This window comes from Lepidochelys kempii, chromosome 28 (assembly GCF_965140285.1).
Source record: "Lepidochelys kempii isolate rLepKem1 chromosome 28, rLepKem1.hap1, whole genome shotgun sequence".
Classification (NCBI taxonomy): Eukaryota; Metazoa; Chordata; order Testudines; family Cheloniidae; genus Lepidochelys; species Lepidochelys kempii.
The window spans coordinates 7180316-7207714 of NC_136407.1; the positions used below are offsets into that span (position 1 = coordinate 7180316).

Below are 27399 nucleotides of genomic sequence, written 5' to 3' on the forward strand. Positions count from 1 at the left end.
GTAACCAGAGCCAGCTCCTAAGTTGCTCAAAGGTGCTGGACACTCTGCTTTTGGTGGATTTAACCATCCCCATCGCTCCTGTGAACACACAGAGCCAGACACTCATCATCAAAGAGGCTCCTAAAACACAGAGATTCCAAGTCCCAGACAGTGAAGGTTCCGGACAGTAGGGAAGTCCCTCTAGAAATGCTTCTTTCTGACAGAGAGAAGACCAGAGACTAGGAGATCTGGAAGAGGTGAGTATTGGCTGGTGGGGTTCAGCACAGTAAGGAAGAAGAGGGAGCCCAGAGGTCCCATAATGCAGTAAGTCAGCGGTATTATATGTCAGGAAAGCCCATTTTGAGGAAATAGGGACTCTAGTAAGTCAGGAGAAATGGAAGGGAGTATATAAATATCCCCCAGTGTGTGGATAACTCTAGTGAATTAAATACTATAATTTAGATGCAACAGACTCTGATTCCTCTGGGAAAGGAGAATGTGAAAAAGAAGAATCAGGCCATGTGACTTTAGGAGGGACCGACTCAAAGATCCCAGGAACCTACAGGGAAAACAGATTGTGGTTGCTACAGAAAGAGAGTGGATGAAGTGAGACCCTTTCAGTCCCCAGAAGTTTCCGATGACATCACTAGAAAGCACATGTTTGTGGCAGGGATGGAGCATATTGTCAGTGCAAGGAACGTAAGATTTCAGCAAAGGTGCCTGGGCCACAGGGCATAGGGAAAAGATATGAGGGCGGAGGAAGCGGGGAAGTCACTGAGCCACAGAGAGAGAAGAAGAGTGAAAATAATAACATTTGAAAGAAGTATGTCAAATAAAGTGAAACTGGACTATCATAAGGAGAGAGTGCAGACTCCATATCGGGGTGGCCAATCTTACTGACCCTCTGAGTTGCATATGACAACCTTCAGCATCTCAAGAACTGGGGCGCACCTTCTGGGGCTCAGGGCTTCAGCCTTGCTCTTGCTGAATCCCTGAGCCCCAGCAGGCATGCCCCATGGGGCTGGAGCCCCCCTCCTTGCTGGGCAGAAGCCAGAGGTGAAGCATGGGGGGGGCTCCCCAGTTTTTTACAAGGGTTTGCTGGCCCTGCTTGGTTACATGGTGCCACCAGGCCCCCTCCCTACATGGCCGCTACTGGAGCCGGCAAGCTGGGAGTTGTGGCCATGGGGAGAGGCAGCAGCAAACAGCTGGGAGCTGCAGGGAGAGCTGCTGCTTTTGCTGCTGCTTCTCCGCATAGAGCTAAAGCCGTGGCCCCTCCCTGCGGCTCCCAGCTGTTTGCTGCTTCCTCTCCACACTGAGCTAACACCTGGGAGCCGCAGGGAGGAGCCGCTGAGGGTAAGGGGGAAGCATACTTGGGGGTGTGTGACTCAAGCTGTTGGTGGGCGACAAATATTTAAAGTGTGACACCCCCCCCATCTCAGCAGATACCAGTTGTCTCTGGCAGAATCCAGATTCTGTGTTTATGGTGTGGGATTCCCTGATGGTGAACAGGGGACTGGAAATGGGAGTTTGAGAGGGGGAAGAAGGAGATCCCCCCCTGCTGAACGAACAAGATGCGAGTACTACTCTTGGGGTGAGTGAGTTTGTTTGTCTGTCTGTCTGTCTGTGTATTTCTTTCTCTTTCAGGTTATTTCAGTTACTGGGTCAGTTGGGATTGTGTGTCCCAGGACTCTTTGAGCCTCTGTTCCCTAAATCATCCTTGATCATCTTTGATCAGCCTCAATCAGCCTTGTGATCACCCTCCTGCTGTGTGATTAACAAAGGTGTAAACTGACCTAGGAGAGAAGACCTTAAAAGCCAGAGGCTAAGCGATGAAGGGGAGCTAGTGTAGAGGGGATTGCAAACAGGGGAGTTTGAGAGGGATTTTGTGGGAGGGAGATGTAATATAATCACAAGGGTTTCCCACTCACAGAAAGCCAGGTTGGGGTGTTATCTAGGGTTATCAGAACCCCCAATAGGGGTGATTTAACTATTTCACTCCAGGCGGTGTAAGGAATAAGTCAACAGGAACTCAGCAATTCTGTCTGATCAAGGAGTAATGTAAGTAAGCATGTTTTTGTCTAACACTGTGGTTGCTTAGATTTAATCACAGACAGACATAAGCAATAGATTTAGAACATCCCAGGTATTTACCTATATTCTGATATGGTGTGGCTCATCAATGACAGGTCAGTACTGGCCAAACGCCTCCCTGCTGGGGAGTAAAGCTATCAGGAAAATGTCTCTACCAGCATAGCTCCCAAGGACTGCTCCCAAATACACTCTATTATCTAAACTTTTTATAACTAACTTCTACAAAACATATAGGTCATAATGACCCCTACTAAATCATCCCTTTTCCTAACTTTCAATAAACTTTTACTATCAGAGGCATCTAGACTCAAGCCTGTCCATCCACATAGTTTCTTTCACTCTCTGTTATTTATGTTTTCTTCCCTTCCTCCCATACTGATTAGCAAAACTGCCAGTAGTTATGACCTTGCGTCTGAAAGCCTGTCTCCAAATTAACCCTTAACTATGTGGTGTTCTATTTCATTAATTCATAGTGGCTGAGTGCATATAATATGGATGCAATTAGCTTAATCGCATTCTGGGGGTATAGACACCCCCGAAATCTAGGGCAACAGGGGGACCATCCAGTGTGAAAGGTACCTGCTGATGGAAAATCTCAGGAAGTAGGTGGGAGAGCTACAGAAGGAGGTAGGCAGGCTGAGGAGCATACATGCCCACAAGGAATTCCTTGAGAGTATTCATATGGAGACATTCAAGGCTGAGGAAGCTATCCAGCTACAGAGAACTGCTGTCTCACCATCGGGGGAGGAGGGCATGGCTCTGTCACAGGGAGGACACTGGCTGCTGGTTACTTCTGGCAGCAGGCAGTGCTCCACCCCTACTCCCAACCCACCCACCATGGTGTTGGAAAACCGATATGCTGCCCTGGCATTGAGTGATGAGGCCCCCCAAAAGGTGGTGGAGGAGAAGCCATGTTTCCCCAAGGCTGGGAGGATCACCGTCTCCACTCCCAGGAGGAAACATAGGGTAGTGGTGGTTGGAGACCTGAGGGGGACAGAGGCACCCATCTGTCAGCCTGACATGGCATCCCAGGAGGTATGCTGCCTGCCAGGGGCCCGTATCCAAGATGTTATGGGGGGATTGTCGAGGATCATCCAGCCCTCTGACTACTACCCCATGCTACTTATCCATGTGGGCACTAATGATACTGCAAGGTAAGACCCTCAGCAGATCAGAAAGTGACTACAGGGCTCTGGGAGTACAGGTGAAAGAGTTGGGCATGCACATGGTGGTCTCTTCAACCCTTTCAGGCAAGGGTAGGGGCCTAGGCAGAGACAGCTGCATCCTGGAGGTAAATGCCTGGCTGTGAGGATGGTGTCGCCAGGAGGGTTTCCGCTTCCTTGCCCATGGGATGCTGTTCCAGGAAGAAGGACTGTAAAGCAGAGATGGGGTCCACCTATCGAAGAAGGGGAAGAGCATATTTGCTAACCCAGTGAGAACGGCTTTAAACTAGGTTTGAAGGCGGCAGGTGACCAAAGCCCACAGGTAAGTCAAAAACATGGAGATCTGGGAGAAGGGTCGGAATCTGTGGAGAGAATGGGCTGTTATAGCAGAAATAAGGGAGAGACAAGACAGAACTGGGCTGGTGGGGGATCAAATCAATACCTTAGATGTCTGTATACTAATGTGAGAAGTATGGGGAATAAGCAGGAAGAACCCAAAATGCTGGTAAATAAACACAACTATGACATAGTTTGCATCACAGATTGCTGGGATAATACACGTGGAATATTAGCATAGAAGGGTACAGCTTGCTCAGGAAGGACAGGCAGGGGGAAAGGGAGGAAGTGTTGCTTTATATATTAAGAATGTCTACACTTGAACTGAGGTTGAGATGGAAATAGGAGACAGACTTGTTGAAAGTCTCTGGGTACGGCTAAAAGGGGTAAAAACGAGGGTGATGTCATGGCAGGGGTCTACTACAGACCACCTAACCGGGAAGAAGAGATGGATGAAGCTTTTTTAAACAACTAACAAAATCATCCAAAGCCCAGGACTTGGTGGTAATGCGGGACTTCAACTCCCCAGACATCTGTTGGGAAAACAACACAGCAGGGCCCAGATTACCCAATAAGTTCTTGGAATGTATTGGAGACAATTTTTTATTTCAGAAGGTGGAGAAAGCTACTAGGGGAGAAGCTGTTCTAGATTTGATTTTGACAAATAAGGAGGAACTGGTTGAGAATTTGGAAGTGGAAGGCAGCTTGGGTGAATGTGATCATGAAATGGTAGCGTTCGTGATTCTAAGGAATGGTAGGAAGGAGAACAGCAAAATAAAGACAATGGATTTCAAGAAGGCAGACTTTAGCAAACTCAGCTGGTAGGTAAGATCCCATGGGAAGCAAGTCTAAGGGGAAAAACAACTGAAGACAGTTGGCAGTTTTTCAAAGAGACATTATTAAGAGCACAAGAGCAAACTATCCCACTGTGTAGGAGAGATAGGAAATGTGGCAAGAGACCACCCTGGCTTAACGAAAAGATCTTCAATGATCTAAAAATAAGAGTCCTACAAAAAGTGGAAACTAGGTCAAATTACAAAGGTTGAATAAAAACATATAACACAAGTTTGTAGGGACACAATTAGAAAGGCCAAAGCACAAAATGAGATCAAACTAGCTAGAGACATAAATGGTAATACGAAAACATTCTACAAATACATTAGAAGCAAGAGGAAGACCAAGGACAGGGTAGGCCTGTTACTCAATGGGGGGTTGGGGGGGGGGCGGTGATAATAACAGAAAATGTGGAAACGGCAAAGGTACTAATGACTTCTTTTTTCAGTTTTCACCAAGAAGGCTGGTGTTGATTGGACGTCTAACATAGTGAATGCCAGTGAAAATGAGGTAGGATCAGAGGCTAAATTTGGCAAAGAACAAGTTAAAAATTATTTAGAAAGTTAGATGTCTCCAAGTCACCAGAGCCTGATTAAATGCATCCTAGAACACTCAAGTTGCTGACTGAGGAGATATCTGAGCCATTAACGATTTATCTCTGAAAAGTCATGGAAGGTGGGAGAGATTCCAGAAGACTAGAAAAGGGCAAATATAGTGCCAATCTATAAAAAGTGAAATAAGGACAACCCAGAGAATTACAGCTTAACTTCTATACCCGGAAAGATAATGGAGCAAATAATTAAGCAATCAATTTGCAAACATCTAGAAGATGACAAGGTGATAAGTAACAGTTGGCATGGATTTGTCAAGAACAAATTGTGTCAAACCAACCTGATAGTTAGCTTTCTTTCACAGGGTAACAAGCCTTGTGGTTGGGGGGAAGAGGTAGATGTGGTATATTTTGAATTTAGTAAAGCTTTTGACACTGTCTCACATGACCTTCTCATAAACAAACTAGGGAAATGCAACCTAGATGGAGCTACTATAAGCTGGGTGCAAAACTGGTTGGAAAACCATTCCCAGAGAATGGTTATTGGTGATTCACAGTCATGCCAGAAAGGCATAATGAGTGGGGTCCCACAGGGATCGATTCTGGGTCCGGTTCTGTTCAATATCTTCATCAATGATTTCAATAATGGCATAGAGAGTACACTTATAAAGTTTGTGGACAATACCAAGCTGGGAGGGGTTGCAAGTGCTTTGGAGGATAGGATTAAAATTCAAAATGATCCAGACAAACTGGAGAAATGATCTGAAGTAAATAGGATGAAATTCAATACAGACAAATGCAAAGTACTCCATTTAGGAAGGAACAATTAGTTGCACTCCTACAAAATGGGAAATGACTGCCTAGGAAGGAGTACTGCAGAAAGGGATCTGGGGGTCATAGTGGATCACAAGCTAAATATGAGTTGAAAGTGTAACACTATTACATCCCAGAAAGATGTTCAGGTTTTTTGTATTAGCAGGAGTATTGTAAGCAAGACACGAGAAATAATTCTTCCTCTTTATGCTGTGCTGATTAATCCTTGACTGGAGTATTGTGTCTAGTTCTGGGTGCCATATTTCAGGAAAGATGTGGCCAAATTGGAGATAGTCCAGAGAAGAGCAACAAAAATGATTAAAGGTCTAGAAAACATGAGCTATGAGGGAAGATTGAAAAAATTGGGTTTGTTTAGTCTGGAGAAGAGAAGACTGAGAGGGGCCAGGATAACAGTTTTCAAGTACATAAAAGGTTGTTACAAGGAGGAGGGAGAAGAATTGTTCTTCTTAACTTCTGAGGATAGGACAAGAAGCAAGGGGCTTAAATTGCAGCAAGGGAGGTTTAGATTGGACATTTGGAAACTTCCTAACTGTCAGGGTGGTTAAGCACTGGAATAAATCACCGAGGGAGGTTGTAGAATCTCCATCATTGGGAATTTTAAGAGCAGGCTGGACAAACACCTGTCAGGGATGGTCTAGATAATACTTAGCCCTGCCACGAGTGCAGGGGACTGGACTAAATGACCTCTCGAGGTCCCTTCCAGTCCAATGATTCCATAATGCTATGGAACCATAGTCCCAAAATCTCCCCTATGTCACACTGACCCCCTCCACACATTTCCCAGGTGTTCCTTGGCCCAATTTCTCCACCCCAACCCCCCCATGACAAAGTTGGAGCTGCTCTGTAATGCTGATGAATTCTGTATGTTGACCTGGATATTGGGATATTTACTGTGTGAATAATTTGATTAGTTTAATGGGGGGGGGGGGAGAGGCCTGTAAGAAAATGAGCAGAAAGGGAAGGTGAATGGCTCATGATGAGTCACACCTTGGCAGTCCCTTTCTAAGAAACAATGCCCGAACTATTTGCTTTGAATATTCTACTTCCTTTCTCCAGCCAACTTACAGAACTGGGTTTCATGAGCTGCGCCAGGCCTGGGACCCAAAACAGGGACTCCCTCTATAGAGGAGGCTGGCTGCTCAGATAATTATTTGGAGAAGTGAGACAGAAACTCAGGGACCCTGCTGGGGTGTCTGAAGAAGCGAGACCTGCCTATCTGATGACTGGGGATGACAGTCTTTTAGGTAAGACAGGCATGTGTGAAAACAGTTAGTTTAAAATCCTTTTTGCTCTTATGCTTTTTTCCTGTGCAAAATAAACATGACTGTGGTTTGAAGAAACTTGTTTTGTCACTCTACACCCCTGATCCCAGACTCTCAAAGGTGTTTGCACTCAACCTGAGTTGTTGGGTAAGCACAGCTGATATGCCAGTTATTGTCACCCAGGGCTCTGGCTGGGAGCAGGAGTATTCCAGAAAAGCAAGAGGCCTGACAGCTTCGTGGGGGTGGGCACTCTGTCACCTGGAAGGGAACAGAGGTGTAGCTATGATACCCGGTCCCCTTCTTCTCACCAATCTCAGCCCTCCCCACCTCCTGCGACCCAAGGAGTACCCATTCCTTGTGTTCTTTCCTTCCCCACAGTTGTCAGTTGGCTGGTGGGTGGGCGTGTTCTTTCTTTGTGCTGTTTAGCTTTGCACAGAGAATTGGTTCAGCAAACCTCGATAGTACTAACCAGTGTCGTTAAGTGCTAAAGGCTAAAATGTCATTGCCTTAGTAATGGTGTTCAGGGTGCCCTCTGCTTCTGTCCTTAAAATGTTAATGTAATTAGTAAATAGCGCAGCATGTTAATTCAGCAGACCTCAATGTTACTTATAAAAAAGACAGACACAAGCACGGTTCAGTGTCAAAGGCACTCAGCCAGGTTTATTGCCCGCCAGGCACATTCCTAGTGCCCTGGCATCGTGGTTAGGCAATGTGGCTAATCATACAGTATTTCATCAGCTGCAAATCTGAATAGGAATCCAAGGAGCCTGTCCTGCTGTGTGCCATGGAAAGAAACCATTCCAGATTACTTTTGGCATTCATGGAGCAGCTGCACACAGTGGACCTTTGCTACTGCGCTCGGGAAACAAGCACTGAGTGGTGGGATCATACTTTTATACAGGTCTAGGATGAGGAGCAGTGGCTGAAAAACTTTTGGATGCACAAAGCCAACTTCCTGGAACTGTGAGCAGAGCTCACCTCTGCCCTGTGCTGCAAGGACACCAAAATGAGAGCCGTTCTCTCGGTGGAGAAGCACGTGGCAATTGCTGTGTGGAAGTTGGCTCCAGCTACTACAGGTTGGTCATGAATCAGTTTGGAGTTGGGAAGTTGAGCGTGGGGGTCATGTTTACACAAGTGTGCAAGGCCATTCATCACATACTGCTATGAAGGACTGTGACTCTGGGAAATGTGCATGAAATAGTGGATGGCTTTGAAGGAATGGGATTCCTTAACTGTTCTGGGGTGGCAGATGGCATGCATATCCCAATTTTGGCCCCAGACCATCTTGCAATGGAGCACATCAATAGAAAGGGCTACTTCTGTGTGGTATTGTAGGGTGCTTGTGGATCACGGGGGTTGTTTCACTGATATCAAAGCAGGGTGGTCAGGGGAGGTGCATGACACCCGCATCTTCAAGAACACTAGCGTCTATAGCAAGCTGCAAGCAGGGACTTTCTTTCCAGACCAGAAGATCCCAATGTGGGATGTTGAAATGCCCGTAGTACTCATGGGAGATCCAGCCTACACCTTACTTCCATGGCTCATGAAGCCTTACAGTGGAAACGTTGACAGCAGCAAGGAACGCTTCAGCAACTGGCTGAGCAGATGCAGAATGACTGTTGAATGTATGTTTGGCAGTTTAAAGGCTCGCTGGCGCTGCCTTTATGGCAGGTTAGATCTCAGTGAGGAAAATATTCCCATGGTCATAGCAGCCTGCTGTACTTTTCATAATATTTATGAAACTAAAGGGGAAAAGTTTTCCTAGGGTGGAGTGTGGAGTCAGATCTCCTGGCACCAGATTTTGAGCCGCCAGATACTGGGGCTATTAAAGGGACACAATAGGGGGGCTATTCGAATCAGGGAGGCTTTGAAGCAACATTTTGACAGTGAGCCACAGTAATGTGTCTTTCTGCAATGCATTCAGCCAGGCTTTGTTTACTTGCTGCCTGGAATGACCCTTGTGGTGATTGTTTCCTGAGTGTGATCTGTAGTCTGCATATGTGCCCTTTCCCACTGTGTATGAATTCCTGCAGCAACCACCATATGTAGAAAGAAAATGAGTCTTTATTTTTCTCCTATGAGTACATTTATATTAAACAGCAATAACCAATACACAGAATTCAATGTCTTGCGAGGCACAGAACACTGAGGAATAGCCTCTTAATGGAGGCGCTCATAGCTGTGTGAGTCCAGCTGTAGTTAAGGAACCTGTCCGAAGGCTGGAGTGCAAGGGGTACTGCAACAGGCAGGGCACATGCAAGGAATGTGAGGGTGGAGTTTGGGGAGGGTCTGGCACACAGCTAGCTCAGTTAGGGACTTCAGCATCTCTGTTTGGTCCTCCATCAGTTTATCATCCATTCCTGGCCCTCTGAAATATGCTCCTGGCCCTGCTTCCTCTCCTGGCTATGTATTTTCAATTTTTCATTAATTGACTCTCGCCATGCCCTGTGAGCGTGATCTGTGGTGTCAGAGACATTTGGAGCACCTCTCTAAACATGTCCTCCTTCCTCCGTCTGGGTGGCCTCCTTACCTGATGCAAGCGCTTGGCTGGTGTGTAAGGGGTTCCCCTCAAGGCCACATCTACAGAAAAACAAGAAGCAATCAATAGAGGCAGTACTGTGAGTGCACTCACAGCATTGAATCATAATAATTAAGTACACCTCTTTCTCACTCTCCCTTGGCAAGCACTAAGTGTCCTAAACATGGTGAGTTTGGCCCATGGGGGTGGTGGAGATCCAAGGTGGGGCAAAATGTCTAGGTGGTTTTCAAAATGTCTAGGTTGGAAGGGAATCACTGCAAGCAACTAGGGACACTATTGTAAATTCTGCCAGTTTTCTACAAGCGTGGGTCATTGAAGCCGATCCCTCATTCCCAATAGTAAACAAGGATGCATCTCCTGCTTACCTGTGGCTTCAGACCAAGTCCCTCTGCTGCTTGCCTGTGTGCTGATTTGATCCTTGCACAAGTGATTGCCGATTGTTGTGGGAAAATTTCCTATAGCAGGGTAAGAAACAAAGCTGCTCTGCCAAGGAGCCTTCAGCAGAGAATTGGCGAGTACCTCCCAGGAAAGCTTCCTAGCTATCCCTCTGGAGGATTCCCGTGAAATCTTGGTGTGTATTAACACACTTTCTCACTAGGCCTCCTGTGACACACTGTGCCTCAAAGTAGCACCCTGTAACCCCCCTATTCATCATTCATATATGGCTGTGATATATCAAACGAAGCATGCCATTTAAGAAAGCATATGAAAGGTCATGATCTGCTGAAGCTCATTGTTTGTCAAAATATGTATATCGTTAGTGTGCATGAAGTTATGAGATCCTGTTCTATGGTTATTAATGAAATATGTTGTGGGTTGGGGAGTCGCCCACTGCTAGTTGTCCAGTGACAACAAAGGAGGTAACCACACCCAGGCGGGCACTGAATGACCACAGGGAAGCCATAAACAAAGGATTTAAAATTATGTAAGAGAGTTGCACAAGTACCACACAATCTGGATTGCTCAACTCTATGACTCAGTTGCACAAGGCCACACCAGTGGGACTGCTCAGGCCTTGCTGAGTCACAGAGTTTCCAGGACATGTTAGTATTTTCCAGGCACATGGACTGAGGGTATAAAATAAGGGACAGTGGCATCGTGCAATTACCTTTCTCCTCCCCCACCTACACTGACGGAAACAAGAACACTGGGAAAACAAGACCTGAACTGAGGAGCCTGGTCCCAGGCTGAAGAGGAAAATCAGCCTGTGTATTAAGGATTGTAACCTGCCTGCAACATCCAGTGAGGTGAGAAAAACTGCTTGATCCAAATACAGCTTAGTCTAATGAGATTTACAATTTAGATTGCATACTTACTTTTTATTTTATTTGGTAACTATTTCTGACCTTTATGACTACCACTTATAATCACTTAAAAATCTAGCTTTCTGTAGTTAATAAACCTATTCTAATATTTTATCCTTACCAGTGAGTTTGTCTAAAGTGCTTGGGAAATTTGCTTAGCTTACAAAGGCTGGTGCATGTCCACTTTCCTTTGATGAAGTGGTGAACTAATGAGTAAGTTTGCACTGTTAAAGAGAAGGTCTCAAGCAGTGTAAGATAATATTTTTCTGGGATTCAAGGTTAGGGGCTTGGGAGCCTTTATGCAGCTTAGCTGGGTGTGCCTCTGTTTGTTGGTGGCTGAGTGAAAACACCACTTTGAGGGGTTCACTGTTTGTCACTGGCCAAGTATTGTGAGAGCCAGCCCAGGCTGGAGATTTAAGGGGGCACAGCAGTCCCACAGTTCCAGGTTGTACCCTGGGGGTCTTGTCGCACCCCCACAGCGTAGCTGCACAGGGAAATGGGAAGCAGACACAAACACTGCAAGTCTTGTACATTTCTACACCTTAACCAACTTCTACCATAAAATGAAACCAAGGACAGCCGAATGTGAAACGGAGCAGTATCAAATCAAAAAGAGCACTTATCAGAGCTCCTTTCTGCACTGTGAGCACCAGAGACAGAGTGCTGGGACTGGCTTGAATCCTCCAGGGTTGAGAAGAGGTCCTGACTTGCCTTCATTGCATTGGATGACCCTGCCCCACCTCATCTTCTAATTCCATTTTGTCCTCAGGGTTAAGTGTGCTGGCTGCTGTCTCCAGCCCCCCTGAAGTATCCATGGGGATCTTGGTGCTGGAGGTGGGGTCACCCCCGAAGACAGCATACAGCTCCTTGCAGAAGCAGCAGGTCTCTGGTGCAGCACCAGAGGTCCAGCACCAGGTGGTTTGACTCCCTTGCCTTCTTGTACACCTGCCTCAGCTCCTTGATGTTTATACGTCCCGTTCTGTAGGCCTTTTCCAACATGCCATGAGAAATCTTCCCGTAGCTATTGAAGTTCCTAGGGCTGGAAGGAGCTGGGACCGCACAGCCTGCTCTCCCCACAGACCCAGCAGATCCAACATCTCCGGTGTACTCCAAGCAGGAGCACGTTTGCTGAGCGGAGCCACCACGGTCAGCTGGGAAGATGCAATGTGAGCTCTCCACGCCAAGCAAACAGGAAGCGGAATTTCAAAATTTCCCAGTACTTTTAAAGGGGGAGGGGTGAACGTCTGTGTACCTGGCTGCAGGGCAGCCAAGATCGAATTGCTGAGCAGAGTGGTCAGGATGGGCATTGTGAGGCACCTCCTGGAGGCCACGTACAGTGACATAACCAAGCACAGTGTCTACACTGACACGCTGTCAACCTAACTTTGCCACCAAAAGCTCTACGCCTCCCATCGTGGTGGCTTTAGTTTGTCAGCAAAGCAGAAGAGTTAAACTCTTCTGGGGGAGGTTTAGGTTGGATATTAGGAAAAACTTCTTCACTCGGAGGGTGGTGAAACACTGGAATGCGTTACCTAGGGAGGTGGTGGAATCTCCTTCCTTAGAGGTTTTTAAGGTCAGGCTTGACAAAGCCCTGGCTGGGATGATTGAGTTGGGGATTGGTCCTGCTTTGAGCAGGGGGTTGGACTAGATGACCTCCTGAGGTCCCTTCCAACCCTGATCTTCTATGAACTGGCAAGTGGAGCATTGTAGTGTGTACACCACAACTGTTTTATTGATGAAAGCTGACTTTTGTCAACAAAACTCTGTTGTGTAGACAGGGCCTAAGTGGATGTACATATATGATCATGAGCAAATTGCAACTATTCATTAAAAAGAAAAATAAAGCAGTACTAAACATTGAGAGTAACTTCAAGACAACATGAAATCCATTTATACAATTGGCTACTGCTACTCTGTATACATTTCAGATCCTTCATCTGATGAAAAACTGGGAATTCTACAACAGTACTCTGGAAAACAAATTGTGAAACACAAGGGAATGGACACAATTGTGGGCCAATCATTCTAAACTTATTCAATGTCAATTTTTCATTATTATGTCTTAATGATGTGTTATTATGATGTGATTTCTAATTAAAAGTCTTATTAGTCTGCAGAAACCTATTTGAGGCATAGACATTAGTACTGTGGAGAGAACAAGAGACCCTAACTATATATAGAAAAAAATAGCAATTCTTTTTGATGCAAGAGTCAGACAATAATTTTGTTATGTAGGCCTAGTGAGGCCAGAGTACGTAGGAAGATAACATATAATGCCCAGAAACAATTAAGTTCAGCAATGACCCTTAATTATAAGTATAGACACTTAGTACATGGACTGTTTTCTGTAACTGTAAGAAATCTAACTCCTTGAGAGGCAGTAGCTAGGTTGACAGAAGAATATTTCCATCGACCTAGCAGTGTCTATACCAGGCATAGGTTGGCTTAGCTATGTCTCTCAGGGATGTGATTTTTTTCACACCTCTCAGTAACATAGCTAGGTCAACCTATGTTTCAGTTGTGGACCAGGCCTTAGCCCTAATCCTCCACAGACACCTTCCCCTTCCTTACACAGCCTCAGCCCTCCCCACCTACTGGCATCTTTTTTTCCTCTCCCACTGCTCCCTGTTCTCCCTTCGTTCCCAAACGGCACCTTATACATTCTCCTATCAACAGGTGGACACATCTGACCACCACACAATCCATGCATGACATAGTACATCTATTTACTAGACTTTATTTAGAATTGCCTCTTAACTTTCCTACCTTTTCCTCATTTTATCATTCAGTTTTCATAAATCCAGAAAGGGTAAATTATATAAAATTTTAAAATGATATATTTTTTTCAAAACGGACCGATAGCACACAAAAAAAATCACATATCCAAAAATGATACCAGGGCAGGACACAAGGCAAAAAAAAAAAAGGGGGGTATGGAAACCTGTCAAAAATTAGATGATGAGAAAACATATAAAAGTGAGCCCCCACAGTTATTAATAACTGATGGGACAGGAGTTCTTACCCAGCAAAGTCATATTCTCATAGGTCTCCTGCATGACGTCTGTGTAGCGGGTTCTCTGAGGGGGGTCCAGCACAGCCCACTCTTCCTTGGTGAAATGCACAGCCACTTCCTCGAAGGTCACCAGCCCCTGAAAGAGAATAATTCCCCAGTCAGTACCTGCTGCCCCAGTGATAACCGCATTATTTATGGGAGAGCAGGGCCAGTAAAATGGAAGCTCTTGGAGTGGCATGGTAGCAGAGTCCCACCCCCACCATTTTCAGAGCAGCTAGGAGGCACCAGGGTAAGGTGAGAAAGAGAGCCCCTCATCCCACCCAGAGGACAAAGGGAGGCATGGTCTTCACATTTATTACACAGCTACTAGCCAGAGATTGATATAGTAGATGGAGCCCCCAACTCCCTCAAAATAAAGAAACAATATATAACAAATAAAGGAAAGGGGAAGTCGATAGTAAAGAATATAAGTCAGAAGCTTGGAATTATAGAAAATTGAAAAGGGAAGCTAAAGGACACAAGGAGAAATCTAGGGCCAGCAGAGTTAAGGATGATATAAAGAAGATTTTTTTTAAATTGTACTAGAACAAAACAAATCCTAACAATGGTATTGGTACATTACTAAATGGAACTGGTAGAACTATCAATAATAATGCAGAAGAGGCAAAAGTTTTCAATAAATAGTTCTGTTCTATATTTGGGGGAAAAAATAAAGGATTGTCAGGAATCAGGGCCTGCAAACAGAGTCAGTCTGAAAGCAGGGCCTACAGCAGAACCAGTTTCTGTACAACCTAATGAGTGCAGCTCGCTTGTAATAGATTGCCTAATTGGCTATAGCGTGTGATTGATTGGAAGAGTCAGCAGACCAGCTCTTATGTCCAGCAGCCACAGCAGTCCAGCAACTGCTCAAACCATTCACCAATGGCTGTGGCAACTCCTGCACCTGCTTGTTCCCAGTTCGGCTCCAGCCTTGGACCCAGGCTTGCCCCACTCCAGAGAACCAAGTTCTGACTCCTGACGCCAGCCATGACCCTTGGCTCTGGCGCTTGGCCTCTGATCCTGGGTCCCAAGTCCTGGCTACCGATGGCTGCTCCAACCAGTAGGCCTGACTGCCTACATTAGCTTCTGCTAGCCATGGCTCCCCATCACTACTGTCTTCCCCAAGCCCATCTAAGTTGATTAGGTCTGGCCTTCCCTCTGAACTGGAGAAGAACTGATACTGTGCACCAGACTTCTGCCTATACTGCGTGGGACCAGGATACTTTGCATCAAGCTGCCCCACCGAGGTCTGATCTACACCCACGTTGGGAAATGCCAAGCCCCAGCCCCAACAGGGAAGTCTGGGCTTGGCTGGGTCCTTCCCCTCTCCCCACAGCCCACACCAATACTTGTCTGCCTGTATCCTGGTGGTGGCCAATCAGTGCTCTCTGTCTCTGGCATGTTGCGATGCCCGACCCCAACTGGGAAGCGCTGTTGGACTTGGTCAATTTTATGGACTTTATGGATGTGGAATTATCCCATATTAGACCCCCCCTAAGCCTCCCAATGCAAGGATTCCCCAAACTAGTCGAGTCCATACCTGGGTCACTCTTTTCATCACACCAGATGGCTCCCTTTGAGCAACTACTTTTTGAAGCAAACAAGAAACCTTCTAGTTTGGGCTCATTCATGCACCACATTTACCAGTTGTCCTTGGCTCATTGCCCGTGACCTGCACAGCTGCTGGCTGTAAGGCGTGATACCCTTTGACTCCCTGCCTTGCCTACAATCCTGTTTCTCAAGGTCGAACCCAAGACCAGAAACTTGCTGCAGCTTATGCAGCCCTGTAGAGAATTCAGAGACACAAAGAGAAGATTCATAGGTGACCTTGGTAAACCCTATACAAACTTAAGAACGGCCATACTGGGTCAGACCAAAGGTCCATCTAGCCCAGTATCCTGTCCTCTGACAGTGGCCAATGCCAGGTGCCCCAGAAGGAACTAACAAAACAGGTAATCATCCCCTGTTGCCCACTCCCAGCTTCTGGCAAACAAAAGCAAGGGATACCATCTCTGCCCATCCTGGCTAATAGAAATTGATGGACCTATCCTCCATGAATTTATCTAGTACTTTTTTAAACCCAGTTATAGTCTTGGCCTTCAGCATCCTCTGACAAAGAGTTCCACAAGGTTGACTGTGCACTGTGTGAAGACCCACAACCTCCTCAATTGTGCCATATCAACTCTATCCCGATGCATTTCAGAAAAAGAGACCCAACACCCGACCACTTCATCTACCTTCAGTCAGAAGTAGAGTTTCCCTTCACATGCATTTACTCCCTCTCTGAACCCAAATTACAAGCACTCCAGAACCATCTTGAGGAAAGCTGGCAGAAGGAATTCATTCACATGCCCTGTGGGGGCACCATTCTTCTTTGTGGTGCAGAAAGATGGCTTCCTCGGGCCTTCTGTGGACTCCTGAGAGTTGCACAAGATTGCAGCCTGAAAACTCTATCCCTTACTGCTTATTAATGAGCTGTTCAAGACTCTGCTCTGCCAGGATCTTCACAAAGTTGGACCTCCTTGGAGTTTATAACCTGGTGAGGATCCGAGAAGGAGATTAATGGGAGACCTTCTTCTGTACCCGGTATGGCCACTTCAAGTATTTGGTCATGCTTTTGGGTTGTGCAATGCCCTGGGAACCTCCCATCGTTTAATAAATTACATCTTTAGGGACATGCTGGCCCAGATTACCATCTTTTACCTGTACAACATCTTCATTTGCTCCAAAAGTCAGGACCAACACAATGATCACGTGTTCGGTCTTGGAGAGTCTACACTTAAACCAACCACCTCTACTCAAAGCTTGAGAAATGCAAGTTTAATAAAGACATAGGGAAATTTCTGAGATAGACGGTCACACCTGAGGGACTCACCAGGGACCCACCTAAGACTGGCAGTATCTGACTGGGCTGCACCCAAGGATGTACAAGGGTGCAACAATTCTTGGGGTTTGTCAGTTTCTACAGGCAATTTATTAAAAGATTCTCTAGCCTGGTTTCACCCAGAAAAAGGGAGCCCAATTTTGCCTAGTCCACAGAGAATCAGTCAGCCCTTGATTGACCGACGAGTGCATCAGTTATCCTGATTCATTCAGATCCCACTAAACCATTTACCAAGGACAATGCCTCAAACTTTGCCATTGGTGCAGTGTTATCTCAACATGCAGCCCCCACCCCCGACAACCAAATCCACTTTGTGCTTCTTAATCTTGGAAGCTAACTGCCACGGAGAACAATTACAATATTTGGGGAAGGAGATACCATCTTAAAAGGTGGCTTTCAAGGAGTGGTACCGCCTCCTAGCAGGAACCCAATTCCTAGTCCAAGTCCTGATGATCAATAAGAACTTGGAATACCTAGGGACTGCTACATGAGTTTGAAGAAGAGGGACCAGCAGATCCCACTTTGATTCTCACTTAAATTTTGTTGTAACCTCTCACCCGGGAATGAGAAATGGGAAGGCAGATGTCCTGCCTGAAAAGTTGAGTCTCTTGCACTTGAGGAAGAGCACTCTATCACCGTGCTGAAGGTATCCAGCTCTGTCAACAGGACTATTGTCAGCTGTGTGATGTCTTCCATCCACTACCTGATCCCCAATGACCCATTCCCGACCCAGACCCTGAATGATGCGGGTAACCAACCCAACATGAATCAGAGTTTCAACTACAGAATGGCTTCCCCTATTGCCTGGCTAGGTGGAAGGATAGACTAAGTGGGCCTTGGGAAACCTGGCTAAAGCAGAGGCAGGAGTCCCAGCTGGAAATGGGGGTGTGGGATCTGCAGCTTGGGCTACATAACCAGGGTAGCATGCGACCCTCCAGTAAGCTCCTGCCTGGGATCTATGTACGCAGCCGCACAAGGCAGGAGAGAGCAGGTATTAACTTCTTACATGCTCATGGCTTCTTCGGTGCCAGCTAATGGGTGTGGACAGGAATGGGAGAGTGAGCTGGAAATGTTGGAGGGAGGGGTAGGGGAGAAAGATAGAGGTGCACCAGTCTCCTCTTGTATATGGAGAGTTATGTAACCACAGTGCACCGGGTGCTCCTATGCCTGCTCCTAGCCTTACTCCAGCCTTGAACCTGCCTTGTTCCCAGTTTTGCTCCTCTCCTACTTCCCAACTCCCGCTCTGACCCTCCTGATTCCTGACTTCGGCTCTGACCACTGACTCCACTTCCTGGCTCCCAAATCCTGCTCCAACCACTAGGACTGACCCCCCCCCCCCAGCCTGGTCATGACATGATGTCATAAAGCTGTCAAGATTTTGGGCCGCAGGGCATGCCTGAAATGTCTCTCACTAGTCCCGTTAGCAAATAGACACTGCAAGCATTTCAAAACACCAACATTATCCCCAGTGCACCTTAACAAATGTAGGGACAACGGGAGAAACAGTTAAGAATCACATGGCCACTTTTCAGAGTAGCAGCCGTGTTAGTCTGTATCCACAAAAAGAAAAGGAGGACTTGTGGCACCTTAGAGACTAACAAATTTATTTGAGCATAAGCTTTCGTGAGCTACAGCTCACTTCATCGGATGCATACTGTGGAAAATACAGTGGGGAGATTTATATACATAGAGAACAGGAAACAATGGGTGTTACCATACACACTGTAAGGAGAGTGATCGGGTAAGGTGAGCTATTACCAGCAGGAGAGCAGGAGGGAAAAAACCTTTTGTAGTGATAATCAAGGTGGGCCATCTCCAGCAGTTGACAAGAATGTGTGAGGAACTGGGGGGGGGGGAGGGGGATAAACATGGGGAAATAGTTTTACTTTGTGTAATGACCCATCCACTCCCAGTCTCTATTCAAGCCTAAGTTAATTGGATCCAGTTTGCAAATTAATTCCAATTCAGCAGTCTCTCGTTGGAGACTGTTTTTGAAGTTTTTTTGTTGAAGAATTGCCACTTTTAAAGGTCTGTAATCGAGTGACCAGAGAGATTGATGTGTTCTCCGACTGGTTTTTGAATGTTATAATTCTTGACATCTGATTTGTGTCCATTTATTCTTTTACGTAGAGACTGTCGGGTTTGGCCAATGTACATGGCAGAGGGGCATTGCTGGCACATGATGGCATAGATCACACTGGTGGATGTGCAGGTGAACGAGCCTCTGATAGTGTGGCTGATGTTATTAGGCCCTGTGATGGTGTCCCCTGAATAGATATGTGGGCACATTTGGCAACGGGCTTTGTTGCAAGGCTAGGTTCCTGGGTTAGTGGTTCTGTTGTGTGGTATGTGGTTGCTGGTGAGTATTTGCTTCAGGTTGCGGGGCTGTCTGTAGGCAAGGACTGGCCTGTCTCCCAAGATCTGTGAGAGTGTTGGGTCATCCTTCAGGATAGGTTGTAGATCCTTGATGATGCGTTGGAGGGGTTTTAGTTGGGGGCTGAAGGTGACGGCTGGTGGCGTTCTGTTATTTTCTTTGTTGGGCCTGTCCTGGAGTAGGTGACTTCTGGGAACTCTTCTGGCTCTATCAATCTGTTTCTTCACTTCCGCAGGTGGGTATTGTAGTTGTAAGAATGCTTGATAGAGATCTTGTAGGTGTTTGTCTCTGTCTGAGGGGTTGGAGCAAATGCGGTTGTATCGCAGAGCTTGGCTGTAGACGATGGATCGTGTGGTGTGGTCAGGGTGAAAGCTGGAGGCATGTAGGTAGGAATAGTGGTCAGTAGGTTTCCGGTATAGGGTGGTGTTTATGTGACCATCGCTTATTAGCACTGTAGTGTCCAGGAAGTGGATCTCTTGTGTGGCCACTGTGTCCCTCACGGGAAAGACTGCTGGATTGGGTCAATTCCCCTGCGACCCACTACTGACACAATTCACTGCGGACATGATGCAGATTGGCACCTCAAGGTGCACAGACCCCTCTTTCCTTTGATCATACCCACGCGGTGGGGATGACGACCTCAAATCCAGGTCTCCTCATATCACAGTCACGGTTCTGTGACACTCCTCAAATGAATGCCCAGATTTCATTATCTCACAACTCTACCAAGCTGCTCCAACTAACCCCTCTACCTTTCTGTGCAGCCACACCTCACACTGTTGAGTGGAGCTGGAGTGCAGGCAGAGAACGCCCCGTGGCTGTTGCCAGCTCCAGGGGGCAGAGTTAAGGTTACATAAGTGTGAACCAGAGCTCCGTATTTCCTAGTTTTGAGAGGTCTGAGTTTTGCTGAACTCGACCTTCTAGAAAGGCCCAAGGTACCACTGGGGAACCTTACCTCTGCATTAATGAAGGTGTCAGTGAACAGATGAATGTTCTGTAACTAAGCAGGAACGGATGGATTCCCACTCCCATCTGCCATTCACACAGGCAGCAAAGCCCTGGACAAGGCAATTGTCACAGGCAAAGGAACAGGAATGGAGCCGGGAGGTTCCCTGGCAAGCGGGGCCAGAGCAGCAGGAGATGACCGGCAGGTGGTAGTTGGAATAGAACAGAATTGGGTCATGGTAGGGGGGACAGCAGCTGGGACTTGGGTTACTTGGGGCTGGGCAGCATCCAGGGGGGACACCTGCTCCTCCCTTCCCCTCCTGTGCCCCTTCCATGCCCTGTTCCTGGTACAGAATAGCCCCACCCCACCCCACCCCAGAGGCAGACGTGGCTCTCACAAGCTTCACACACTAGCTCTCTTCCCACTGGGGAAATGACTCAGGGCAAAAACAAAATTTCCCACCTACTCCTGGACAAACTGCTGCAGATAAAATGGGTGGGCAAACGCCCCAAATGCGAGGGGATCTTAAATTGGCATTGGAGAACTGGAAAGAAAATGGGGCAATAATCAGAGGAGGGGAATCGAGAAATGGTCAATCATTTGGCCCGGCTGGGGAGCAGCAGCGGTTCGGCCCGTGTTCCCAGATCCCAGTGGAGCGAGCAGCAGTGCGTCTTTGAAAAGCACTCGCGCCCATTGCGAATAGCCCCTCCCCAGCCTGTCTCTGACCCCCATGGGTCTGTGAATGCTCCCACTGCTGCCATTGCGGGCTCACATGGGAAGGGTTCAAAGGGGAAAGGAAAGAGAAACGGGCAAAGGCAGGAAGAGAAATAAATAGGCTGTCATAAACATACAGCTAAGGGTAGCATAAAATCCCTTTTTATCCTGTAAAGGGTTAAGAAGCTCAGATAACTTGGTTGGCACCTGACCCAAAGGACCAATAAGGGGAGAAGATACCTTCAAATCCATGGGGGAAGGTTTTTTGTCTGTGTCTCTCGGAGCCAGCCAGGAAACAGGGCAGGGAAAAATACATCTCCCTAAGCTATATCTGAACTAAGCATCTAGCCTTGCAGAAATAGTAAGTAATAGGAAAGAAATGCGTTCGGTTATCTTTTGTTTTAGCTTGTGAATTTTCCCTGTGCTAAGAGGGAGGTTTATCCCTGTTTTTGTAACTTTAAGTTTTGCCTCGGGGGAAATCCTCTGTGTTTTTGAGTCTTTCGTTATTCTGTAAAGTATGTACCATCCTGATTTTACGAGGTGATTCTTTTACCTTTTCTTTAATTAACGTGCTGTTTCTTTTAAGAACCTGACTGAGTTCTCTATTATCCTAAGACCCAGGGGTTTCGGTCTGTGCTCACTTTGTAACCAATGGGTTAGGATATTACTCTCAAGCCTCCCCAGGAAAGGGGGTGTAAGGGCTTGGGGAGATATTTTGGGAGGAATAGGAACTCCAAGTGATCCTGTCCCTGATTCTTTGTTAAATCACTTGGTGGTGGCAGCATATCCTCCAAGGGCAAAGAGTTTGTGCCTTGGGGAAGTTTCTACCTAAGCTGGTAGAAATAAGTTTAGGGGGTCTTTCATGCAGGTCCCCACATCTGTACCCTAGAGTTCAGAGTGGGGAGGGAACCCTGACATAGGCAAAGGGGTTATACCCTCCCAGACTCTCCACTGCATCGCCCCACGGCAGATCACAGCCATGCTTGGATATGGACCAGCCATGAAGGGGAGACAGAGCTCCGGGCTCCAGGCCAAATATTTTTCAAGCCCCCGAGGAAACTGCATTTCCCATCTGCCCCAGGCTATGGGAGTGCTGTGCGAGGGGACACTGCGTTCCTCTCACAGCAGCCGGGGGAGGGAGCAGCCAACTCCCGAGGGCCCTTCCCCACCTCTTGGCTCTGTCTGGAGACTGGGTGTGGGGTCGGGACAGGGAATGGGCCATAGAAGTGCGAGTTCCTGGTCTGTCCCTGTCTCTCTCTTGGGGGAGGAGAAGCAGCTCTGCGGCAGGGACTCTGCCTCCTCTGTGCCCCATGGCAGGGGGCTCTGGTAGCACCAAGTGGGGCAGAGGGGCTGCAGCCATCACTGCAAGGAAAGGCAAGTGACAGGGATGAGGGTGGGAGTTGTGCTGGGGTTCGACGTGTGGAACTCGCCTCCCCAACCTGGAATTTCACCTGCACAGCCCAGTGACTCGGGATTTACCCCGTGAAGTGAATTTCACTCTGGGTGACTGCAAGTCAGCCACGGAAAGCTCCTTGTGCCTTAGGGTCCCCGCCGGCCAAAGGAGGTTAGTCATATTCCCTCCCTGGACTCCTGGGGCTGGCCAGGGTCCATGAGTGTGTTCTGGGAATCGTCAGATGAGAGTTCGTTAAGAACTATGACATTGGCTCGTTTACTATTAAATCCCCAGAGACCCACCAATCCCTGCCTTCCCTTTGCTGGGCTTTCACGACCTAAGGGACTCAGCTGCAGACCTTGCAGAGAGCACCTGCCCCTCCCCACTTCCCAGGACTTTTTAAACAGGACAGGGGGAAATGCAAATACTAGGGGCCAAATTGTGGAAGCTGCTGATCAACCTCAAGTTAAAAGAAAGTCCAGGCTCCGTCTCTCCCAGGACCTGGCCCTACGTGCAAAATAACAGACCCACGCCTGAAATCTGAAAGGGACACTTTAGATCAGACAGAATTTTATTTATCGACTCATTTCAGGGAATTAACAATAAAAGGAACAACCCCACCCCGAGGGGAAAGATCGCCTGTGTCTTTACAAATCACTTTAATCGAGTGTGGGATCCCACATGTTAAAATGCTTTGATCCTAACACTGCAGCTATGGCCTGGTGTCACTAGAGGGCACAGGTAAGGTTGTTGGGGTGTCTTATGTGGGTATTTTGATTCCCTAGCATGTTGGGATTGCTTTTAAGTAAACTTGGCAGAATTTTATTTTTTAAAAAATCATTTTGACAGAGATTGGAGTTTATTGAAGCCTTTCCAGTTGTATGGATTTAAATGTTCCCAGTTGTGGGGAATTTGGGCAGGGGGTGGAGCTGGACAATTTCCATATATTTCATAGAATATCAGGATTGGAAGGGACCTCAGGAGGTCATCTAGTCCAACCCTCTGCTCAAAGCAGGACCAGTCCCCAATTTTTGCCCCACATCCCTAAAGGGCCCCCTCAAGGATTGAACTCACAACCCTGGGTTTAGCAGGCCAATGCGCAAACCACTGAGCTCTCCCTCCCCCCAAAAGATTCAAGTTACAGTTTTATAACTGCTCAGATACAAACCGTCAACAAATGTACAAAAGTAAATATCATTAAATCAATCTAAGACCTTCTCAAACAGCATTTTCCCCTTACTTTGCCTCTTGGTAACTTTAGATTATTATAATCAAAATGGGCTTTTTTTTTGTGTGCGTTCAGCGAAATCAACATTAGCCGCTACTGACTGATTACAAATCCTTTTGAAGTATCGCCTTAATTCTTGAATGTGATGCTTGGTGAAAGGAGTGGGATTTAACAGGTTAGAACGGGGGTGGGGGGATGGAGGTTGGGAGCCAGGACTCCTGGGTTCTAGGTCAGGGCAGTTGGATAGTAACTGAGCAGGGTCTACTTTCCCAGCCCTAGAGTGGGTCGCACATCAGGCAGTGATGTGGTTAAGGCATTTCTAAGGTCCTGTGTTCTCTCCCAGCTCCGACGCAGCCTGTGGGAATTTCAGCAAGTCCCTTACTCACTTTGTGCCTCGGTTTCCCCATCAGTAACCTGTAACTTTTCTCACAGCAGGCAGGAGGGCAGGGATCTCTGCCATGGTGCATATTCTGGCCTGCTAGAAGGAATATTAGCATCTGCATTGACAAGGAAAATAAAAGGGACGGCTACACTCCTGCTTCAGGTCACAAACTGATCTTGGGCTGGCATGCCAGGGGAAAATTCCCACATAATACTGTATGATAAGGGTCCGTGCGCAGTGGGTGGGGGAAGGGTTACAGTCTCCTTGGCTGTTTCTGGCACTGGCTTCTCTCAGAGAGAGGGTATCAGCCTGGATGGACCCCCGAGTCTGATCAGAGAAGGTGAGTGAGGGCCATTTATCGCCCTGCAACCTCCAGTATGAAGAATGGCTCGGGCAACAGGTTCCCTCCAAAACAGAGAAAAGGCTGCCATTAAAAACAACCTGGGGAACGCTCCACACCTGAGAGGTTTCAGAGGAGCAGCCGTGTTCGTCTGTATCCGCAAAAAGAACAGGAGGACTTGTGGCACCTTAGAGACTGATTTATTTGAGCATGAGCTTTCGTGAGCTACAGCTCACTTCCTCGGAGAGGCCTTTTTCAAATCAATCTTTGATCACTGCATGGGACACAGTAAAATCTGAAATTTCAAGTCTGGGTTTAGTGATTAATAAAAAAGGAGACAAATATAAGGAATTTGAGATCCTTTGTCACCAATTTCACGAAAGTGGCAACATCAGAGGAATTTTGGACCAATACTTGATACAAGGGAAAGGGGTAAAATGTGAGCAGATTTCACATACATTTTTTGGTAAGTCGAGAGAAAAGAGGCAAAACTTGCAATGATTTTATATCACTCCACAGTCAAGAATCGGATCAAAGGGCAACATTTGAGCTTTGATGTGAACATCCAATAATTAGTTGGGACATCTGGGGGATAACGGATCAGACCTGGATCACTAGAGAGAAAATGGGGGGAGATTTTCAAGCATAGAATCAAAGAACCACAGAAAATCAGGGTGGGAAGGGACCTCAGGAGATCATCTAGTCCAACCCCCTGCTCAAAGCAGGACCAATCTCCAACTAAATCATCCCAGCCAGGGCTTTGTCAAGCCTGACCTTAAAAACCTCTAAGGAAGGAGATTCCACCACCTCCCTAGGTAACGCATTCCAGTGTTTCACCACCCTCATAGTGAAAAAGTTTTTCCTAATATCCAACCTAGACCTCCCCCACTGCAACTTGAGACCATGACTCCTCGTCCTGTCCCATCCTCTCTGGAACCCCCTCTCAGGTAGCTGGAAGCATGACGATCAGTATTTCAGAAAGGAGGAGAGAAGGGGGCAAAAGCCCCAGCTTTGCTAAGATAAGAGAAGCTCTGCGGGGACTTTGCATTGACAGTCAGTGATAGGAGGGGAAAGTGGGGAAGCCGGAGGGGGGGGTTACACAGCCAGGTTCAATACACAACAGGAAGCGACGACCCCTCCCACACACACTTTTGCCGGACAGTCAGGAGGCAGCGGGGGGGGGGGGGGGGGCAGTCATTTGGCTTTCCCAGGGGAAGGGAGACAGGTGGTTCCGGGCAGGGGGTCTAGCAGATGGGGACCCCCCCCCACACACACACACACACATCTGACCTGATTTTCAATGGACATTTGGAGAATCAGCTTGAAAAAGGGGCAAAATCCGGGGAGGGGACTAAATTACACGTCAATATTGAGAGAAAAGGGGGAAGCTCCCCCCCCCCCGCAAAGGTCTCCCTCACTGACCTGCAGCCTCTGGCTCAGGTCCCAGCTGGAGAAAGTCCCCCGGCCGGGCAGGGAGGGGTTAATGAGGGCCCCCCCCGCACAGAGCAGCCCGGGTCTCCGCAGCGCCTGGGATTTTCCCACGCCCCGGAGCTGCCTCGGGTCCGGTCTCTGGGCTTTGTTCTCCCAGCCTGGTTCCTTCCTGCCGGCTCCCCCCGCTCCCAGCCCCTTCCTGTGTCCTGCAAACACCCACCCGGGCTGCAGCGTGGCTGGGGCTGGGGCTCCCCCCTCTGTCCCCCGCGGTGCCTGCCAGCCCCAGAGCCCCTGCACCGACTGTCCCTCCTTTCTCCGGCTAGGGGAGAGCGGGTGCCCCCGGGGACAGGCCCGCAGGGGGGCCAGATGTCCCGATTTTATAGGTACAGTCCCCATATTTGGGGCTTTTCCTATATAGGCTCCTATTACCCCCCCAGGCCCTGTCCCGATTTTTCACCCTTGCTGTCCGGTCACCCTACAAGTCTCTGCCAGAGGGGGAGGGAAGAGGGGAAAGGGCTGGAAAGACAGAGGGCGGCGAAGGGGACATAAGTGGGGAGAGAGTTTTCCCAGCTCCTTTCCCTGCCTCCCCCGGCTGATTCCTCCTGAGCGCCGGGAAAATCCCCCAGTGTCTAGCAAGTCACAGATCACAGAAGATCAGGGTTGGAAGGGAGCTCAGGAGGTCATCTCGCCCAACCCCCTGCTCAAAGCAGGACCGATCCCCAACTAAATCATCCCAGCCAGGGCTTTGTCAAGCCGGGCCTTAAAAACCTCTAAGGAAGGAGATTCCACCACCTCCCTGGGGAACCCATTCCAGTGCTTCACCACCCTCCTAGTGAAATAGTATTTGCTAATATCCAAGGGAACCCACCCAGGTGTCTCCTTCATGCCAGTGACCAGCCTGGCGGAGAACGGCAGAAACTCATTGCTGCTGTCCCTTCCCGCCCTGCCCCTTTGTTTCTCCTAGGATTGGGTCGTGGCGGCAGTTAGTCTGTCTGCTTCCAAGGGCCGGAACCGTGTCACTGAACTACCCGGGAAACTCACACGCTCCTGGGCGCTGTTCGGATAACAACCGAAGACACCATTAGTAGTCTATTGCCATTGTGCTCTCGGATCGTATGACCCTCCTGGAGCCAGCGGGGCCGTGCTGCTGAGCGAGAGATGGCCTTTGTCCTGCAGCTCCGCGGCTTCCCAGGGGAGGAGAAATCTGTGCACAGACTCTGGGCAAACTCGAAGTGTGATTTGCTTTCTTTACACAAACATGCCAGCCCTGGAACAGAGGCAAACACAGCACACGGACCCCCCACCCCCTTCCAGAAATAGCTCACAGCAGTGCCGGGGTCCCAGGAACCTACTCCGGGCCAGGAATTGCCCCTGAACACAGAGAATGAAGCCGAGCGAACTCTGAGGCCTGCCACAGCTTCCTTCCCAGGACAGCTGCATCCCCGACCTCACTGCACTGAGCCTGCCTGCCACAGTGACGGAGCCTGAGCCCACAGGCCGACGCACAGAACGGGCCCGCCTTGCCAAGAGTAATGCAAATAACCTTTTAAAAGGTAATCAATTAAAAAGGAGCAAGTGGATATTTACAATGGGTCACCAGGAAGGGAGATTTCAGAGGAGCAGCCGTGTTAGTCTGTATCCGCAAAAAGAACAGGAGGAGGGATAGCTCAGTGGTTTGAGCATTGGCCTGCTAAACCCAAGGTTGTGAGTTCAATCCTTGAGGGGGCCATTTAGGGATCTGGGGCAAAAATTGGGGATTGGTC

At 48.0% G+C, this 27399-nt stretch overlaps 2 protein-coding genes across 7 annotated transcripts in view; one reads left to right on the plus strand and one right to left on the minus strand.

The window, feature by feature from the left end:
- The window catches only part of LOC140904241 (uncharacterized), a 283075-nt gene extending 256111 nt beyond the window's left edge, over window positions 1–26964 (minus strand). The window contains exons 1-2 of the mRNA XM_078850896.1: window positions 26678–26964; window positions 9580–14041 (exon numbers count right to left, since the gene is read on the minus strand). Coding sequence (XP_078707022.1) covers window positions 9580–9694 — 115 coding nt within the window. The 5' untranslated portion in view covers window positions 9695–14041; window positions 26678–26964. The remainder of the gene's footprint in view (window positions 1–9579; window positions 14042–26677) is intronic.
- LOC140904255 (zinc finger protein 707-like) overlaps window positions 26736–27399 on the plus strand; it is a 30475-nt gene continuing 29811 nt past the window's right edge. For all 6 annotated transcript variants that reach the window (XR_013635117.1, XM_078850975.1, XM_078850976.1 and 3 more), the window contains exon 1: window positions 26736–27189. The gene's annotated coding sequence lies outside the window, so the exon portion shown is untranslated. The remainder of the gene's footprint in view (window positions 27190–27399) is intronic.